Below are 21766 nucleotides of genomic sequence, written 5' to 3' on the forward strand. Positions count from 1 at the left end.
TGATTTTTCATAAAATTCAAAGTACATAATGAGTCTCCAATTAATTAAATTCGCATAAAGATATGGAATTGTTAGTTAAAGATATTTTCGATATTATTCGAGAGAAGATATTGAATACTTAAGGAATTTTTAATCATCAACGGGAGATTATTAGAATTTAATAATTAGGAAGAATAAATTGTGTGGGATTTGTTAGGTGAAATCAATCGCTCTAGAACCATTCTTATCATTTTTTTTTTTTTACACTTTTAGATTTTTACGCTTTATTAAATTTTTTTTTTATTCGTAGATTTATTTTTATTAAATAGTTTAATTTAATTCAGATAGTAGAACATTCCATTTATTTTCGATTTTCCAAATAATAATTAATTTAGTGAATTTTGGTATTCAATAACATAGTTAATCCCTGTGGGTTCGACATTCGTTTTCTAAAAACACTTTACTACTTGTTACGATTCTATGCGCTTGCAGATTATTTTTTGCGAACAATGTGCATCATCAAGAGATAGTCAAATAACCCATTGTAAGGTACAAAAAAGTTTATCAAGAAATATAAATCATATAATATATTTGAATGTATTAATTAATGAAAACTAAAATCAAAATATTTGTAGGAAATATGTAACTTTATTAAATTAGGCCTTTTAAAAAAAAAATATTAAACATTGTAGGGTTTGTGCCCAAAATTATATGTTGAGCCTTAGGCCTTGGCCAAGGACGTTAGGTGGTCCAAGGACAAATAAACAATAACGAGGATGTCAGACTTAGAGCCCCGTGAGTAAGTTACAAATGAGAAGGTTAGAGGAGGCATGCCGAGGAGAAATATCTCCTCGGATAAATGAAGCACAAATCAAAGTGTATATCCTATCGTCCAAAGTGACATTCCAGGAAATTCTACTGATAAGGACGTGCGTCACAAATGTACGAAGGGGATGAGAGCTAAGAAATATCTAAGAGAAAGCTGCTACCACCGCATTAAATGCTCTGTAACTAACTCTCTGGCCACATTAATGAGGAAATGATATCTGAACAGTGTTTTTCAGCTTTACAGCTACCCCCCAAAAACTTCTGGAGAGTGCTGATGGAACAAGGATCAACCCAAGAAATCTACCATTTAGGTGGAGGGTAAAGATAAAGAGGGAGAAGTAGTATAAATTAAAAGGGAGGCCCTAAGAGAAGGGGATTGGGAAATTAAAGAAAGAAAAGATTGTAGCCATTAACATTGTATTTGTAATCAATTCCAAGTAATATATACATGAATTGATCTTCTCGGGCTGTGCCAAGGACGATTTTCTTAAGATAATACCTGTCCACTTTTACTTCACTGTGATCTGGATACATTGTAATTGTTATCTAACTCATTAGAACCTAGTTTTCCAACCCACTCTCTACAAATTTATTGTATTAGGCTTTTTGGGCCTAAGTTCATTGATAATTTGGACTGAAGACTCAAATCTGGTCTTTACAATTGGCACCGTCTGTGGGAATTACTGGTGTTATAATGCGTCTAACATTCAACAATGGTAGGTTCTGGTCCAAACCAAGCAGAATCCATGGGGTCTCAATGTCAAGATCACTTTCGTGATCTTGAACAAAGGAGAGACTGGGAGGGGAGTGTGCACACTACCCATACTAAGAGCCAGTCTAGGAGTGGGAGCCGCGTCTCTCATAAGAAAACTGCTAAGGACATGCAGCTGGAGATTAATCATTTAAAGAGGAAGTTGTGCCACAAGTAGAGAAGGCGAACTCCCTCCATTTCTGACTTCTCTTCTGATGGTGAAGAGGACGGTAGTTATAGACGCAGATCAAGGACTCCTCCTAGTGAGTCTTTCTCGTATGATGAGGACTACCATCATAAGCGCAGAAATGAAAATTCATCTTCCACAGGCTTAGGGAATGATGATATGAGTAGAGCCCTCAACCAAATCTCTAGATCACCTTTCACATTCAGGATTGAGGGAGGGAGACTTCCTCGGTGGTTCACTCAGCCCACGGTCACCATGTACAATGGTCGTACAGACCCTGTGGAGCACGTAAGTCACTTCAACCAGAGAATGGCTATACACTCAAAGAATGAGACCTTGATGTGCAAGGTATTTCCATCTAGCTTAGAGCCTGTGGCGATGAGGTGGTTTGATGGTCTGGGTGCAGGTTCTATTAACTCCTTTAAGGAGCTCACTCGAGCGTTTGGGTCTCATTTTATTACATGTAGTAGGGTTCATCGACCCTTGGATTCCTTATTATCCATGTCCATGTGAGAAGGGGAGACCCTGAAAACGTACTCGGACAGATACTAGAGATGTTTAACGAGATTGATGGGGATTTTGATGATGTGGCTGTAAGGACCTTCAAGGTTGGCCTACCCACAAAGCATGATTTGAGAAAATCCTTAACCAAGAAGCCGGTAAGGAGTGTGCGTCGACTTATGGACCACATTGATGAATACAAGAGGGTCGAGGAAGACCAACAGCAAGGCAAGGGGAAAGGTAAGGTTATCCCTCAGGAGATGAGGGATTTCAGGTTGGACAGATACAACAATAACAGACCCCGAAAGGATTTTGCAGGACAATCTAGATCTACGACTTCTCAAGTGGTTAACACTGTGTTCTGAGAACCATTGCATCAAGTCTTGGAGAAGATTAAGAACGAGCCATACTTCAAATGACCAAACAAAATGGGAGGAAACCCTTTGAGGTGCAATCAGAGCCTTCATTGCCAATACTACCCGGAGCAGGGACATACCACCGAGGACTACAGAACTCTGTGGAACCATCTGGAGCAACTGGTCAGAGAGGGAAAGTTACAGTAGTTTTTGTATTGGCCCAACAAGCAAGGAGACTAATGAAGGATAGGGGCTTAGGGGAATACTTCTTCAAGGCCCCCATTAGGCACAATTAATGTCATCTTTGCTACACCTGGGAGAAATGGTTCTCATCCTTCCAGGGTGATGTCTGTAACTCGACTACCAACCAAGGACTCTAATTCTGAGTAGAAGAAGGCTAAAGTGGAGATCCAACCGGCGTTGAGTTTTTTGGACGAGGACAAGATGAGAACCATCCAGCCACATGATGATGCTTTGGTGGTCACCCTCATAATAGGAGTATAATGTGAAGAGGGTGATGGTAGACCAGGGCAGTGATGCAGATATTATGTACTCTAACTTGTACAAAAGGCTGAACTTAAATCCTGAGGATCTGACAGCATATGATTCACCTTTAGTGATTTTTGATGGGAAGGTTGTCATCCCAAGGGGTCAGATCAGGTTGCCAATGCAGACAGGTTCAAAGGTGGTTGAAGTGGACTTTATTGTGGTGGATGCATACTCTCCCTACACGGCCATTGTGGCCAGATCTTGGCTTCATGCCCTAGGGGCTGCTTCTTCAACTCTGCATTTGCAAGTGAAGTATCCATCAGGGGACCGAATTAAGGAGCTTGTGGGGAGTCAATCCATGGCTAGGCAGTGCCTCGTAACTGCCATTATGCATCAGCCTGCGGCTAAGTCATTGGCCTCTACCGAGGGGGGCTTATAGCAATCAAGGATTCTGATCCTATCTACGGATAAGGTGTCGAGAGAGGCAAAGTGTGAGAGGTTGGAGGAAATTGCTATAGATGGCGATCTGAAGAAGGTTTTTTAGGTCGGGGCTTAGTTGCCTTCTCGGGAGAAGGAAGAACTATTAGCGTTTCTTAGGAGGAATATTGATGTGTTCGTCTGGAATGCCTGTAAGGCTCCTAGGGTAGATCCTGACTTCATTTGCCATCATGAATGTCAACCCAGCTATCCTCCCTAGAAAGCAACCAACTCAGCGCTTATCTAAAGAGCATTCTAATGCTGTCAGGGAAGAGGTGAACAAGCTTAAACAGGCTGGGGCTATCAAATAAATATTCTACCCTGAATGGTTGGCTAATACAGTGGTAGTAAAGAAGAAGAATGGGAAGTGGCAAGTGTGTGTAGACTTCACAGACTTGAACAAAGCCTGTCCAAAGGACCCCTTCCCTATGCCTTGGATTGATCAACTAGTGGATGCGACTATAGGCTATCCTCGGATGAATTTTTTGGATGCTTTTCAAGGATACCATCAGATACCTTTAGCCTCGGACGACTAGGAGAAAATAGTTTTTGTCACTCCTACTGGGAATTACCACTACAAGGTGATGCCCCTTGGTCTAAAGAATGCGGAGTCTACTTATCAGAGGATGATGATCAGGATGTTTGAGCCATATCTAGGGAAGAACATTGAGATTTATATAGACGACATAGTGGTCAAGAGTAAGTTGAAATCTGAGCACATTAATGACCTCAGGAATATCTTTGAGATCTTGAGGAGGCAAAAGCTACGACTCAATTTTAAGGTTGGATAAGGTAATTTCTTGGGGTACATGGTTACACAACATGGAATTGAAGTCAGCTCTGACCAGATTAAGGCAATCAACAATTTACAACCACCTTGAAATCCCAAAAAGGTCTAGAAGCTAACAGGAATGACCACTACTTTAAACTGATTCATCTCTCGGTCAGTAGACAGGTGTAGACTTTTCTTCCAGTTATTGAACAAGTGGAAGGGATTTGAATGGACCAAGGAGTGTGTTTTAGCCTTCCATCAACTGAAGAAGTACCTATCTCGGCCGCCCATTATGTCCAAACCCGAGATGGATGAGGTTTTATTTACTTACATTGCTATAGCATCCCATGCGGTAAGTCTGGTGCTTGTTCGGGTTGATAATGGTGTACAAAGGCCAATTTATTATGTGAGCAAGTCACTACATGAGGCCGAGGTCCGTTACCTACCACTGGAGAAGGCCATTTTAGTAGTGGTGCATGCTACACGTAAGCTCCCCCACTATTTCTAATCACACACAGTTGTTGTCCTAACCCAGCTCCCACTTAGATCTCTACTTCGGAGTGCTAATTACATAGGAAGGATTGTCAAGTGGGGTATGATCCTAGGCGCTTTTGATATCAAGTACATGCCTCGCACCTTTGTCAAGGGTCAGGTCCTCGCCGATCTGGTAGCTGAGTTTGCTAAAACCCCATTAGAAGAGAAAGTAGAGAAGCATAACATGGATGAAAAATCAGTTGGTGCAATCTCCTTACAAGAACCTTTGTCCTGGAAAGTATACGTTGATGGTACGGCAAACCACAGAGGATCTGGAATGAGGTTAGTTCTTATATCTCTCAAGAGGATTACAATTGATAAATCCTTAAGATTGGGCTTCTCGGCCACAAAAAATGAAGCTGAATATGTAGCTCTACTGGTAAGGATGACTATGGTTCAGAAAATGGGTGGAAAGTAGTGAAAATTTTCTCTGATTCAAGGCTGGTTGTGGGCCAAGTTTAAGGAGAGTTGGAAGCTAGAGATCTCAGAATGTAGGAATATTTGAACCAGGTTAGACACTTACAGTCTAGATTTGAGTCTTTTAATTTGTCACAAATCCCTAGAAGTAGAAATACACATGCTGACTCTCTTACCACACTGGCAACCTCCTCGGCACAAGGTTTACCTCAGGTGATCCTTGTGGAAGACTTGTGTAAACCTATTAAGGTAAAGGGAGATGGGGTTCATATTCATCAAATAAGGGTGAGTCCTAGCTGGATGGACTCTATTGTACTATTCTTTAAGGAAGATATTTTGCCCGAGATTAAGTCTGAGGCCGATAAGGTACGAAGAAAGGCTCATCGGTTTTGGCTGTCCGAGGACCAAAAGTTGTATAAGAGATCTTTTTCTGGACCATATTTGCTATGCATACACCCTGAAGAAGTTGAACTACTCTTGGAAGAGTCACATGAGGGGATTTATGGAAGCCACATCGAGGGTAGATCTTTGTCTTACAGGGCCCTCACTCAAGGGTATTGGTGGCCAAATATGCAGAGGGAAGTACAAGAGCACGTAAAGAAGTGCGATCAATGCCAAAGATTTGCCCCAAACAATCACCAACCTGGAGGGGTCCTTAATCCTTTGTCTAGTCCTTGGCCTTTTGCTCAATGGGGTTTGGATATTGTAGGGCCTTTCCTTAAGGCAACAGGAAATAAAAGATATTTATTGGTTGGCACGGATTACTTCACAAAATGGGTTAAAGCTGAACCATTGACAAACATCAGGGACGTGTATGCCAAGAGATTTGTTCGGAAAAATATTGTCATACGGTTCAGAATCCCTTATACCCTCATCTTGGACAACGGTCTTCAGTTTGACAGTAAGGCCTTTAAGAAGTATTGTTGTGACCTAGGCATGACAAATAGATATTTCACCCCGGCATATCCACAGGGGAATGGACAGGCTGAAGCTGTCAATAAAGTCATAGTGAGTGGGCTTAAAAAGAGACTGGACGACACAAGGGAAAATGGGTAGAAGAGTTGCCACACGTCCTTTAGATATACCAGACTACATCTCATAGGCCCACTGGGGAGAATCCCTTTTCATTGACTTATGAGACCGAGGCGGTTATTCCTCTGGAGACTAGATTCCCCACATTGAGAACGAGTTCTTTCACTTCGAGCAGCAATGATGAGCTATTGGAGAAGAGTTTAGACTTAATTAAAGAGCGAAAAGAAAATCCTATGGTCCAATTGGCCTATTATCAACATAAACTCAAGCAGGGGTATGATGTCAACGTGAAGCTAAGACCACTAGCACCTGGAGACTTAGTGTTAAGAAAGGTTTTGGGCACTGCCAAGAACCTAGCTTGGGGAAAGTTGGGGCCAACTGGGAAAGACCATATCGCATCACAACAGTGGCAGGAATAGGTGCATATTATCTTAAAGATCTGATGGGAATGTTGTACCACGCACCTAAAATGTAAACAACCTGAGAATGTATTATTATTAATAAAAGCAGTCTTTATCATATTTTTTTTAGTTTATTACATCGTGTGTCATGCATCCTATTATTTGTTGAATATCAAACATAATCTTGGTCATATCTGGCTCCTTGGACCACATACTTTGGGTAAATTGATATTTTAAGACATCTTTTTAAGTATTAAACAGAACTTTAGTCATACCTGGCTCCCCAGATCACATGTTTTGGGTAAATTAATACTTAATAGCATTCTTCTAAGTGTTAAGTAGAACCTTAGTTATGCCTGGCTCCCCGGACCACATGCTTTGGGTAAATTAACACTCCCTGACATCTTTCTAAATGTAAAACAGAACCTTAGTCATATCTGGTTCCTCAGACCACATGTTTTGGGAAAATTAACACTCTCTATTTATTTTTCTAAGTATTAAACAGAACCTAAGTCATGCTTGGTCTCTCGAACCACATACTTTGGGTAAATTGATACTTCAATTCGTTTCACTAAGTATTAAACAGAACCTTAGTCATGTTTGGCTCCCCGAACCACATACTTTGGATAAATTAATACTTAATTATATCATTCTAAGTGTTAAACAGAACCTTAGTCATGCCTGGCTCCTCGGACCACATGCTTTGGGTAAATTAACACTCTCTGGCATCTTTCTAAGTGTTAAACATAACCTTAGTCGTGTCTGATTCCTCAGACCACATGCTTTGGGTAAATTAACACTTTCTATTTATTTTTCTAAGTATTAAACAGAATCTAAATCATGCCTAATCTCTCGGATCACATACTTTGAGTAAATTAATACTTCAATTTGTTTCACTAACGCTCTGTTTGTTTCGCTGGAAAACCTTCTGTAAAGATAGTTTCCACATTTTTCAGTGTTTGGTAGCACCAAAAAAACCTGGTCAATAGAAAACTATCTTTGGTCAACAGAAAGCTCTAATAAAAATAAGGCTTATTTTCTATAGGTTGTTTTCTAAATTTTTTTTTTGGAAAACAATCTCTCTCTCATGCGTTGCATCTCCTATAAATATTATCTTCGTCTATAGCCGTGGGAAACATAATTTTTTGGCACCTTCTCTCTCTCATGGTAAGTTTTCTCACTTTTTCTCTCCTCACACCCTCACTGTCACTAACTCTGGTCTCTCCTCTTCCCATAGATCTCTCTCTCTCTGTCTCTCTTCTCTCTTTTCTCAATGTTTCTCTTCCCCTCTATAACACAATTCTCTGATTAGATTTTTTTATTTCCTTCACTGATCGGTCAATAGTTTCGACTTGCAAAGGAGAACAAATTTGCAGTGGTAATTATTTCATTCCTCTTTACCAAAATTTCAATTCTTTCCTTTGAATTTCAAGCTCGATTTTCTTTTTTCTCTAAGAAATTTTTGGTTTGATGGATTCCAGGCAAAAGTTACTTCTTTTTCGTACATAAAGTGCAAAAAAATAAAAAATAAAATAAAAAGAAGAAGAAAGAAAGAATGAAGTAAAAGATGAAAATTTTAAACATAGTACCTATATTGCTCTAAATTGCTTTTACATGGGACAATCTTTACCGTGGACTAATAATATTGTTATATAATGAATGATAATTGTTTAGGAGAATTGCATTTGTTGGCAAATACTTTTTTTGTTGGCAGATACTATGCAATGATGATATATTATACAGTACATTATGTAAATACATAATTTAAAATAATATTGGAGACTTGTGGTTGACCATAGTAGACAATTAGTATACCAACAAAAAGAATAGACAATTAAAAGTTATTGTTATTTATACTTATTGAAAATGTATTCCCCTGTCAAATTTATATATATATATATATAGACAAATGGTTGATATATATGTGTGTGTGTGTACATACGTTACTATCTATATATATGAGCAAGATGAGTGGTAGAAATCATGAAAATTTGACAACTAATTAATTTTGATTGCATCTATTGTCAAAATTTTATTATGAAAACCAAATTCATTCTTGGTTTTTTATTTATAATGATTACATTAGTTAGTTTACATAATATACATGTTTTAAATTATAAAAGAAATATTTTTAAAAAAATTGCATACCAAATACTAGAAAACATTCTCAAACTCATTTTCAAGGTCGTTACCAAACATTGGAAAATGAGACAGTTTTCTAGAAAATGCTCTTTGAAAAATGAGCAATTTTCCAAAAAAACGTTAATGCTAAAACAAACAGAGCGTAAGTGTTAAACAGAACCTCAATCATGCCTGACTCCCCAGACCACATGTTTTGGGTAAATTAACACTCTCTGACATCTTTCTAAGTGTTAAACAAAACCTTATTCATGTCTGGTTCCTCGGACCACATGCTTTGAGTAAAGTAACACTCTATTTATTTTTCTAAGTATTAAATAGAACCTAAGTCACGTCTGGTCTCTTGGACCACATACTTTAGGCAAATTAATACTACAGTTTGTTTCACTAAGTGTTAAGCAGAGCCTTAGTCAAGTGGGATTCCTTGGATCACGGCCTTAGATAAGTTAATGTCCTTAATTATTTGCCCAAGTGTTGAACAAAGCCAAGGCTATGCCAGATCCCTTAGATATTTGTCTACTAAATGTTTTGCTCACCTCCATGAAGATTAGCCTTCCCTGTAAACGGCCCGTTGCTCAATGCAAACATATGATCATTTTCTTTACTATTTATATGTGTTTAATTTATTTGAATTAGCAATAATGCATTACTGTTAACTTTTGTTGAGGTTTAGGTGGCAACCATCCACTACTGTTAACAATCTTATCAGTCCTGAGTCTCATCAAAGAGCAAAACAATAACTACATCAATTAGAGAGTAAAGGTTACAGGGAAAAAGAAAGATTCATGAAATAAAAAGTGAAGTCTTTTCATTGATAAAAAAGAAGGTACATTATAAATAGTGGTGAACTACCAAAATAAAATAATAATAATAATAATAATAAAGAAGGGAAATAAGTAAAAAGATCCTATGACTATGCCTTTGCTCAGGGAGGGTCCTCCTTAGGATCAGCTGTCTTGGATTTAGTATCACCGGCTTTGGACTTGGACTCAGCACCCTTGGCCTTGGAGACCACATCCTTAATCGTGAGAGCATCCTCGGAGTGCTAGGCCTTGAACGGTGGCTGAACCTCTGTACCCTTACCTTTATCCTTGGGCTGAGCACCCCCCCTTTACAGCCTCCTTACCCTTGGCCGCCTCAGCCCCTGGGTTTTGGTCATTGGTCTTGCCAGCCCCTGTTGAGACTTCAGTATCAAGATAAGGGGCTTGGAGGGTGGAGAGTTGTTTAGGGGGAGGGAAAGGAAAAGCAGTAGGAGCAAGAGGCAATGCTGGAGCTCCTCGGAAGTCCTCTGGATAAAAAATGTTCTCCGCGCTCCTCCATTCGAAGGTAGCAGGGACTCCTACTCGGTTGAGTGCTTCGGCCCATACCTCCTTGCAGTAATCCCTGCACACCTCCGCTAGCTCGTTTGCCAGCCTTATATACATTTCCTGCACCCCACGCTCGTAGGATGCCGCCTTCACGGCCTCAAAAACTTCTCTAGCCACCCGAGCTGTTTCCTTGGCTTTTTGCAGTTCGGCCTTCAAATCCAGGACCAGCTATCTCTAGGTGGCCAACTCTATCTCTGTAAGATAAAGCTTCTTGCGTTGGTCCTCGGCCTGGTCATCGGCATTCTTCAAACCCGCCTTGGCACTTAGCCGTGCCTTTTCCTCAGCAACCAACTTGCTGGAAAGCTCCTTGTTCTTTTGTTCAACTGCACCCAAGGCCCTGTTGGCTTCGACACGGAGGTTGGCCTCAACCCTGACTTCATTCCGGGCGTCATTAACCCATTTCTCAGCAACGAAAACTTCATGGATAGCCTGCATATAATCAACAAAGGAATATGTCAGAAACATGACAAAAGAACAGGAAAAGAAGCAAGTAAAGTGTGCCTAGGGGCTTACCATGGCCAAATCCCTCTTCAGGGACAGAAAAAGCTCTGGCTATTTCACTTTCTTCAAGGCATCCATGTCCTTGGGAAGCAAGAATGAGCGCTCCAAAGCCTCGGCCACATGATAGGCATGGCCTCTCTAGAATTCCCTGATAGAGGCGTTCTAGGGTAATGCCACGCTGTCCAGTTCCAAGTTGGATGGTGTACTTTGGCCGAGTGCTCGGCTTCCTTATTCTCCACTGAAGTATCCCGCGCCCTATCTTTGGCTATCTTCTGCTGTTTCGAGTCCTTCGGTAGGGCAATCTCCCCCTCCTCGATATTCTTCTCTTTCCACTTCTTCTTTTGCAAGTTTGGATTGGGGAGCAGGTCGAGCGGGGAAGGAAGAGGGGGAGGGGGAAGATTGGGGGGAAGCTAAGTCTTTGGGGCCTCCTTAGATGATGACTCTTTGTTCCTCCCGGCAAGGATATCTTTCAAGCCTTTCCTTAGATTCAAGGCCATGTCTTCCTCCTCCTCGGAGCTACTGTCCACCCAGGTGATTATAAGTCTGGGAGAATGAGTCGCAAAGGATCTGTCGAGTTCACCATCAGAGACTGAGAGCTCTACATGCCTTTCTTATGCCTCTCCTTCTTCTTCGAGGTGAAACTGATCAATTTCAGCCTCCAAGGACAAATGTGAAGAGGTTGTTTCTTCCCTTGGGGTTCCTACCTCAAGAGAAGAGCGGTGGAAAGGCAGCTCAACAGGTGGCAGGTCTTCTCAAGCCAAAAAGCTGGACACTGAAATGTCTATGCGGGCTAGCCTGGGATCACCGGCTCTTATTGCTTGGCCCACGTCTTGGAACAGATTTGACAAGGGCTCGAAGTCAAGTATCAGATGAACGGCTCGCAACTGCCTGTCTTCACTCACGAATATCTCGAACCTCAGCACCTTATTGAGACCCACAACGTTGACAAGACTGAGTCTGGAAGCTACGTGCCTCTTATCTACACACAAAAAAATAAAAAATAAAAAATCGAGGAGCAAAGCTATCAATATCATGAAATCACTATTTGAAGTGAACGAAATACAAAAATAATGAAGGAGTAGTGAAACCGAAGAGCCACTGCCCGTGCTTTAGGAAAAGAGAAAGAAAAGAAGGGACCTAAACCTAGGGTACCCCACCTAGCTCTCCCTCCCGAGTTGGGCAATGAAGACTATCGTGCCACTCCCCAGAGGTGATTAAGTAGTCATCCTTCATACCTTTGTTGGACTTGGGAAGACACGATACGAGCCTAACAACAATGGACCGGGACTTGAGGTAATATCCCACATTGACAAGTGAATGGCATTCGTACATGTGAACGGCATTTGTACATGTGAACGACGTCGTGCCATGTAAGTCCCAAGCCCATCTACTCATTAAGAGCATCTACACTACCTAAGACCCTAAATAGGTTAGGAGCACACTGCTGGGGACATAACCTATGGTTGATTAGGTAGTCTTGGGTCACCCTACCTATGGGAAGTGTCATTCCTCCTTATATGAAAGCGATCATAGGAATGACAACCTCCCCTTCTTTCTTATCTGTGACTATCCGATCTGGAGCACAATACCGCAAGGCTACTCCTTGCGAAATGTGGTACTTAACCCTGAAACCCTCCATACCGGCAGGAGTGTCTACAAGGTGCTTAAACCTACCAATTTGGTTAAGCTAAAGGGAAACGGATAAAGTATTCAAGGAGAGGAAATAAAGAATGGAAGGGCGAGGAGACTAGCCGAGAAGAAAATGACCTAAAAAAGAAGAAACTTACGAGAATGAGCACGTGTATTACTTTTGGTACTTCTTAAAGGTTCAAATTTTTTAGAGAAAAAGACTTGGAAACTTTAGAAGCTTGGGAAGCCTTGAAGGTTTGAGAGTTATGAATTTCTTGAGAGCTCGAACATTTGTAAAATGAGGAAAAATGATTCCCTCGGGTGCCTTATATAGAAGGGGGAATTGAGTGGGACTTATCTCGCTCAAATTACAAGGAGAGATGCTAGTTGTAGGATCTACATCTCACCGTAGGTATGGGGAGCAAAGCGCCGCCTGGAGCATTTAATGAGACATCGCAGGCTTCGAAGCGCCAAGGACAGTTATGGGGCACGTGAAGCGATACTCTCATGTATGTAAATTAAGAGAAATAAATGGATTTAATTCTCTAGAGTCAGAACCTCATTTTTTTTCTCCTCGAATAAGAGGGGAAAAATCGGAGTTTTGAGGGGCTATTGTAGGGCATGTGCCTAAAGTTATATGTTGGGCCTTAGGCCTTAGCCGAGGATGTTGGGTGGTCCGAGAACAAATAAACAATAATGAGGATGTCAGACTTAGAGCCCCGTAAGTAAGTTACAAATGAGAAGGTTAGAGGAGGCATGCCGAGGAGAAATATCTCCTCGGATAAACGAAACACAAATCAAAGTGTATATCCTATTGTCCAAAGTGACATTCCAAGAAATTCTACTGATAAGGATGTGGATCACAAACGTACGAGGGGGATAGGAGCTAAGAAATATCTAAGAGAAAACTATTACCACCACATTGAATGCTTTGTAGCTAACTCTCTGGCCGTATTAATGAGGAAGGGATTTCTGAACAGTGTTTTTCAGCCTTACAGCTACCCCCAAAGACTTCTAGAGGGTGCTGATGGGATAAGGATCAACCCAAGCAATCTACCATCTAGGTGGAGGATAAAGATGAAAAGGGAGAAGTAGTATAAATTAAAAGGGAGACCCTAAGAGAAGGGGATCGGGAAATTAAAGAAAGAAAAGACTGTAGCCATTAACACTGTATTTGTAACCAATTCCAAGTAATATATACATGAATTAATCTTCTCAGACTGTACCGAGGACGATTTTCTTAAGATAATACCTGTCCACTTTTACTTCACTATGATTTGGATCCATTGTAATTGTTATCTAACTTATTAGAACCTAGTTTTCCAACCCACTCTCTACAAATTTATTGTATTGGGCTTTTTGGGCCTAAGTTCATTGATCATTTGGGCTGGGGACTCAAATCTGGTCCTTACAAACATAATTTAGTTAGAATTTATTAGTGTTAAATTTAGGTTTTTTTTTTTTTAGATCATAATTTAGGTTTACTAAAAAAAAATCATAATTTAGGTTCATTTTTATTCAAGGGCAAGTATAAAATAAATAAATAAATAAACCCATAGCTTTATCATTGGGACTGTCTTGCCAAAAAAAAAAAGTTTTATTATTGGACTTAAAACATATACCTTTCTATCTCAAAAATAAAATAAAATAAAAACCATATACTTTTATTAATTTTGAACTCTAAACAAACCATATACTTCCATAAAATGTGCTCAAACAAATCCCTACCCTTAGTTCTTTAGAGTGGAACCAAAAACAAAATCATAAACCCCAAAGAAAATCAGATCTCTCTCTCTCTCTCTCTCTCTCTCTCTCTCTCTCTCTCTCTCTCTCTCTCTCTCTCTCTCTCTCTCTCTCTCTCTCTCTCTCTCTCTCTCTCTCTCTCAAATTAGGTTAGCATATATTGCAGCAACAAAATTTCTAGAGCAAAGTTATGAAAATTCAAAACTTTGAATAAAAAACTAGTTTTCCATCTTACCTAGGTTATAAAACTAAATATAATATTCGACTATTATGCTCTATCACTATCACCTTAAAAATGAGAAAATGGTGGTTTCAAGATTGATTTTGGTAGAGTTTTGGTATGCTAATGATGATTGTCCATAGTGGTAAGAATGGAGGGTATTTATAGCCAAAATTCAAAACCCTAAGGTTTCTAAAGTGTTGATAGCTAATAGTTGATCAACTCTTGAGTTAGATATGTAATTAAGTGATTTTAGGGTTGCTATCACTGAGTGGCATACACCTAAAATAACATTAACAGACATATGTTAGTAATAACTGGTGTACGACAATGTGTGCCACTTTTATGAGACTATTTTGGGCTTTAAAAGTGATTTAGGCTTACATCTTTTGGCCTATTGAACTTACTATATAGTGTTAATCATTTTAGTAGGAGTTCGAGGTATTTTCGTCATTGAGACTAGGGCCTCAGGTATAGACTAGAATAGAGTGGGGTATTTATGCTTATACCAGTAGAGAAGATGAAAATGATCAATACAAGTGATTAGCATATGAGATCTTTCTCTTCTTCTTTTTTTTCTTCTTTTTTAAAGATAGTTATAATATACTATTGATCCTGCAGTTTGAACCATTTTCCTTTTTAAACCCTTAAGAACTTTGTGGATGGAGAGGTGCCAATTTAACTAAAATGCCCTTGACTAGCATACGAGATCTTCAATGAGATGTCAATTCAACTAAAATAGCATACGAGATCCTTAAGTTACCGAAACACAACAAAGAGCCTACCATGAAAGAAAAATCCTTAATATTACCATTAATTTTTTTTTTTTTTTTTTTTAAAGATGACATCAATGGCCCTCACTTAAGGATAATAAAAGGTTCAAGGGAACCTACTTGTCACAAGAAGGAAAAAGTCATAGTTTTACTATTTTATCCCCGAATTTGGCCCGTTATCCCTGAATTAGCGACAACTCCAGCCACCATCACAAGAAGTCCATAAACAATCCATTCATTCATAAGCAAAATTTTTTATTTTTAGTACTTGTGTCTATCTAAGTTCTAACAACTAAAAATCCATTCATTCATAAGAAAAATTTTTATTTGGGAAGAAAAAAAAAAAGTTGACAGGTAAGGGTCCCAATACCCTCTCGGAGTGAACTGATCAGAATTTGCTGTGAACTTAAAGTTGGAGAGGAAGGAATGAGAAACATATTCATTTGATCAGATACTGCATTCACAAAAGATTCAAGCCAGGTAGCCCATCAGTGCCGATTACCATAAGCATGAACAGCCCTTACAGGTAGGGTCCCTGTGCTCAAGAATCAGCATATTGAATCACCGGAGCAAACTATTAACCTTTTTTTTTAAATTCTGCTCTTTTGGCGCCTGGGTCTCCAATGAAAGTTAAAAGATACTTCAATCGGAATTAATTGACATGAATTGATGAAAATGTGTCAAGCTTAACTCATAAATTTTATAAATACAAAAAGGTAAAACTTAAATTAAGTTTCTTAGATGTAGTGACTTATGTTCCCCCAATGAAATTCCAACTCATGATTGCATTGAATTTAATCATCTTGAAAGATAACAATGTTTATACTACATTGATCAATGCATCCGCATATTTTTATTTTATTGGAAAACTTGCCAAGAGCCTTATAACTATTGATTTATTAAAAGAAAGAAAAAAACTTGAGATATAATACCTAAAGAACTGTAATTAAGTTACTCATAACCTAACCTTGCAGTTCAAGTAAGCAAGTTATTCGCTCACTTTTGCCCATAAATATAAATATATATATATATATATATATTCCTGGTTCTCAAGCCATTTTACTCTCCATAAATTGTTGTCAACTTCCATTTGGTTTGGAAATCTAGACTAACTGAGACGAGACATCCTGTACAGATATAAAGTTGATAAATAACAAAAACTGTCACATGAGAGAGACAGAGACAGAGACAGAGAGAGGTCAGATTTATTTCATTTTTTTTATAGGTGACAGAGAGAGATCAGATTTATTAATCAGTATTAACTAGGGATGGCCATGGGTAGGGTATGGATCGGGTATACCCATACCCGACCCGAAACTTTACCCATGGATACCCGATTGTCAATACCCGTTAATATCCATACCTTACCCGAAACCCAAAACCCATTTATTTATTTATTTATTTTTTTATAATTTCAAAACTACTAGACTTTGGAGAATGAGGGGTCCACGATGACTTGGCAAAAAATGGTTGCCGACACAGTGGCGTGAAGATCCATGGAATTTGATTTGAGGAAAAGTTGAATTGGGCTTAGAGCCCTTTAAAGTGCAAATTTCTTGGCTTGGATAGGCTCAAATTTTTCTCTAAAAGAATCTTCGGATATGTTAAATTTTTGGTGCTATGCTTTGCTACCTCTCCTTGGGGGATGGGACTCTTTTAATATTTCGAGATTGAATTGGGCTTTGGCTAACTGGTAAACATGGATCTGGGCTTGTGGAAGATCCAAATTACAGTGTTGATCCAAGTTCTTTCTTAAATAGGTTAGACCTAGAAATAAAATTTTCAAGAAAATTACAGTGCATGTGTCCAAGAAGCACTAAAAAGATTTCTATCTTATTTGCTTTAGAACTCTGTGTGTGTTGTGGTTACGTTGAGGGGTCCATGATGACTTGTAAAATGGCTTCTGGATTTGTATTCGTGGGAATTTTGATTTGAGGAAGTCTTAACCGTAAGTTTGGAAATGAAATATGCCTCAATTTCCCTCAAGAATCTTTCTACTCCTTGTCCTTACTGATGGGGCACTCCTTAGTCAGTGGAGCATATTAATATTAGTCTTTTTTTTTTTTTTACGGGTCGGGTTTGGATAATATTCATACCCTACCCGAACAATTCGGGTAATATCCGTACCCTACCCAGTTAAGCTCTACCCATTAAGAACCAGGTATTACCCGAAACATTTGGATCGAGTAGGGTTGGATATCCATTACCCAATTGGTATGGCCATCCCTAGTATTAACAATCAAATGAGACGTATGATTTTCCTTGTTAAATTAATTTCCTATTTTTCTTCTAGAAAGTGGATATGAAACAACAACACATTTCTATCACCCAAACAACCCCAATTGACCAATCAAATGAATAAAAATTCAAGTGAAATACAACCTTCAATATGTAGCAGTGGCGACGCCACGTTTAGGTTAGGGTGTTCCTGAAATACAACCTTCAATATGTACTATGTAGGCTTATCTGATATCTTCTTCATAAATTAGTAGTTGTGGGCTTGAAACAATCAATATTGCATAATCCGACTGATCTCACGATGTTCCCAAAGTTACCACCAGAACGCAATTCCAACAGTGAGGAAAACCAGATATTGAATATATATGCAATTATGCATGCCATATTATTATTATTGCATAACAAATCAGATCTCTCTCTCTCTCTCTCTCTCTCTCTCTCTCTCTAAAATTAGGTTAGCATGTATTGCAACAATAAAATTTCTAGAGCAAAGTTATGAAAATTCAAAACTTTGAATAAAACACTAGCTTTCCATCTACCTAGGTCAGAAAACTTAATATAATATTCGACTATTATGCTCTATCACTATCACCTTAAAAATGAGAAAATGGTGGTTTCAAGTTTTAGTATGCTAATGATGATTGTCCATAGTGGTGAGAATGGAGGGTATTTATAGCCAAAATTCAAAACCTTAAGGTTTCTAAATTGTTGATAGCTAATAGTTGATCAACCCTTAAGTTAGATATGTAATTAATTGATTTTAGGGTTGCTCTCACTGAGTGGCATTCACCCAAAATAACATTAACAGACATATGTTAGTAATAACTGGTGTACGACAACGTGTGCCACTTTTATGAGACTATTTTGGGCTTCAAAAGTGATTTGGGCTTACATCTTTTGGTCTATTGAACTTACTATATAGTGTTAATCATTTTAGTAAGAGTCGGAGGTATTCTTCATCAATGAGACTAGGGCCTCAGGTATAGACTAGAATAGAGTGGGGGGGTCTATGCTTATACTACTAGAGAAGATGAAAATGATCAATACAAGTGATTAGCATATGAGATCTTTTTTTTTTTTTTTTAGATAGTTATAATATGCTGCTGACCTCGTAACTTGAACCATTTTCCTCCTTAAACCCCCAAGAACTTTGTGCATAGAAAGATGCCAATTCAGCTAAAATGCCATTGACTAGCATACGAGATCCTCAAGTTACTGAAACACAACAAAGAGCCTACTAAGGTTCTCAAAATCGGGATCCTATGTAGGATCGTGAAAGGCAGGTGGGATCGTAAATCGTAAGATCGGATCGTGGATCGTAAGATCTTACATATTTCGGATTTAAAGCAAAAAACATATTAATAATGACTTTGTATGTTAAATAATCACGTAAATTGTGAATTTATCCATAAAAAACAAAGATTTGCATCATATGATGTAATTTGCATGTCATACATCGCTACGTTTATACTAACGAAACAATATTAACACATATGGAAATATTTTCCAAGTTATAAGTTCCAAGTTTAAAATCCAAAATAAGTTATCAAATAGAAACTGGCTAACTAAAATATAAAATCCAAAAGCAAGATTAATATTAAATTGAAGTGAACATTTTTAATTATTCTCATTCTAGAGTTCTTATAACCACCATCATAATCATCATCATCCATTTCATCATCTATGTAAACATTGTATATTTGTATATTAGAGCTACAAAAGAGATCAAGATACAAATTCAGATTCAACTATTCAAATTATACCACTCAGCAACAATTACAAAACATGCTCAAAAAAATAATAAATTAATATACAAATACAAGCATACTAATAAAATTATATATAAGAAAAAAAATTAGTAATATTATAACACAAATTAGTATATTGATCAAACAAATTTAACAACATTATATTTTAAAATATAGTAAAGCCAATATAAATTCTTCGTTTAGAAATGATGAAACATTCATTCATTTTGATTACAAGTGAACTATAAACTAGAAAACATTCGCTTAGGTTAACATAATTTTATAAATAAAAAATAAAAAGTCATACCATTACAACACAGAAGAATAAAAACCCTTTAAACTTCATTAAAACCAAAATTTTATCCCATAAAAATAAAAAAACAAAAAAAAAAAATGATGTTTTGGTAGGATTGATAGGATCCCACAATCCTACATATGATCCTACCATTTTTATAGTCCTAGTGCAATCCTAAACATTTTGGTCAGATAGGATCGTAAAATCGTGCGATCCTACGATCCAAATCGCGATTTTGACAATCATGGAGCTTACCATGAAAGAAAAATTCTTAATATTACCATTAAAAATATAGGGATAATTACACTTTACCCACCTGTGGTTTGCCTCTAATTTGATGTGCCTACCCGTGGTTTAAATTTTGACACTTTACCCACCGGTGATTCTCACTGTTACTATGCCGTAACCCACCTCTCCCTCACCGTTACTCTAACACAGAAATATGTCAAAAATAAAAGCTCAAATAGATCAAAAAGTTAGGATTATTGAAATTTGTGGTAGTTCAGTCACTTTAACTCCTTGCAAATCCAACACCTTGAGCAGCTTGAATCTAGCATAAAATAATTTTGAAATGGACAACTTAGGTGGCAGATCTTTGACTCCAAATATAAGCAAAGAATGAAGATGAGATACATCCATGTTGGTATTATGTTTGTTAAACTTTGTTGGATTGTCTGCCTCCTGCATTTTCTAGACATGCTTTCATTGCAAAATTTTCATGTCTCCTCACTCCCAAACTTGAAGCTCGCCCAAGTAACAAATGAACCCAAAATCAAGAGAAAACAAATGGATCAAATACAAAAAATCAAAAATATAATTATTGCACAATGAAAAAAAAAACCAAAATTTTAAAAAACCCTAAAAGCCCAATTTGCAAAATCAAAATCCAAACTAACCCAAATCGCCAAATTTAACAAATTCACATAATTTTTGCTTTATAAGGTGACCGTGGAACCTTCTGGGGAGCCTTGACCAGGCTATGATTAACCCCCTAAACGGCCTTGTCGAATCCAAAAGGCAAAAGCGAGTGCATGGAGCGGCGCATCTCACTCTTGTACTGGAAAATATTCCGGCTGGGGGTGGATCTCTTATCGGGTGTGGTCGGAAAAGCAACTTCACCGGAGGTTTTGGGGCTAAAAAGAGCGGCACGTTGGAGCGTGGCATAGGCACTTGACGTGTCTTCTTGTCCCTCAGCTGTAGAGCTCACCTTTGGCGAAACCAAGTCGAAAAGCGCAAAATTCGACCCAGATCTACTGGGTATGAACCGGTCGAAGTAGATCGTTCTCGAGGGACCCATGTGGTAGCATCTAGGATTCTTGTTTTGATCTATTTTCTGGGTATTCAAAGTTTTCCCAAGAAAATCAAGATTTTCTTTCCAAATAAAGACTAAAAAATGAAAAATCAAAACAAAATCACTTGAGGAGTTTCAATTTTTGTTGGCATGTGGAGTTTCAATTTTTGTTGTTTGAAGTTTTTTGGGTTTTCAACTTTTTTGGGTTTCCAGTTTTTGGACGTGAGGAGTTTCAATTCTTGTTGTTTAAACTTTTCTGGATTTCTAGTTTTTAGACATGAGGAATTTCAATTTTTGTTATTTGAACTTTTCTGGGTTTTCAACTTTTCTGGGTTTCTAGTTTTTGGACATAAGGAGCAGGAGATTTGATTTGATTTATTTGAACATTGTTGAGTTAGATTAGGAGTTCTAATTTTTATCTAATTTTTCTCATACGGCTTTATCATGCTTTTAGATGTATAATTAGTTTATTTGTGGTTAAGATGATAAGTTCAAATACAAGTTGAAGTTCTAAGAAATTGCATAATATTTTTTACCAATAGCACATTTTGATCTTGTTTTCTCTTGAATTTTTATGTGTTTTATGTTTTGAGAGGAGAGAGACATAAAAATGGTGCAAAAATACATATTTAACCTTCTTTTTAACGGAGGTGGGTAACAGAGCCTTAATAAAGGGAATCACAAGTGGGTAAAGTGTCAAAATTGAAACCACGGGTAGGCAAATCAAATTAGAGGCAAACCACATGTGGGTAAAGTACAATTATCCCAAAAATATATATATATATATATATAAATAAATAATAGATGACATCAATGGTCTTCACTTAAGGATAATAAAAGGTTTAAGGGTACCCACTTCCTTGTCACAAGAAGGAAAAAGTCAGAGTTTTATCATTTTATCCCCGAATTTGGCCCGTTATCCCTGAATTAGGACCTTTACTATTAAATTTAATGCTTATTGTTAGATTACTTGAGCTTAGCGACAACTCTAGCCACCATCACAAGAAGTCCATAAACAATCCATTCATTCATAAGCAAAATTTTTATTTGGGAAGAAAAAAAAAGTTTGAAGTGTGGCTTATTCTTTTCTTTTTCTTT

General features: G+C 38.0%; 1 protein-coding gene across 1 annotated transcript; it reads left to right on the plus strand.

Annotated features, from left to right (window-relative positions):
- The first annotated feature begins 3119 nt into the window (after positions 1-3119).
- Positions 3120-3530, plus strand: LOC126701539 (uncharacterized). Its single transcript, XM_050399703.1, has one exon. It carries the CDS (start codon positions 3120-3122, stop codon positions 3528-3530), a length of 411 nt encoding a protein of 136 aa, XP_050255660.1.
- Positions 3531-21766: the final 18236 nt, after the last annotated feature.

Source organism: Quercus robur, chromosome 2 (assembly GCF_932294415.1).
Source record: "Quercus robur chromosome 2, dhQueRobu3.1, whole genome shotgun sequence".
Lineage (NCBI taxonomy): Eukaryota > Viridiplantae > Streptophyta > Magnoliopsida > Fagales > Fagaceae > Quercus > Quercus robur.

What these genes read in the sequence shown, in the direction of transcription:
- LOC126701539 (XM_050399703.1), top strand. Translation starts at nt 3,120, where the DNA reads ATGGTAGACCAGGGCAGTGATGCAGATATTATGTACTCTAACTTGTAC.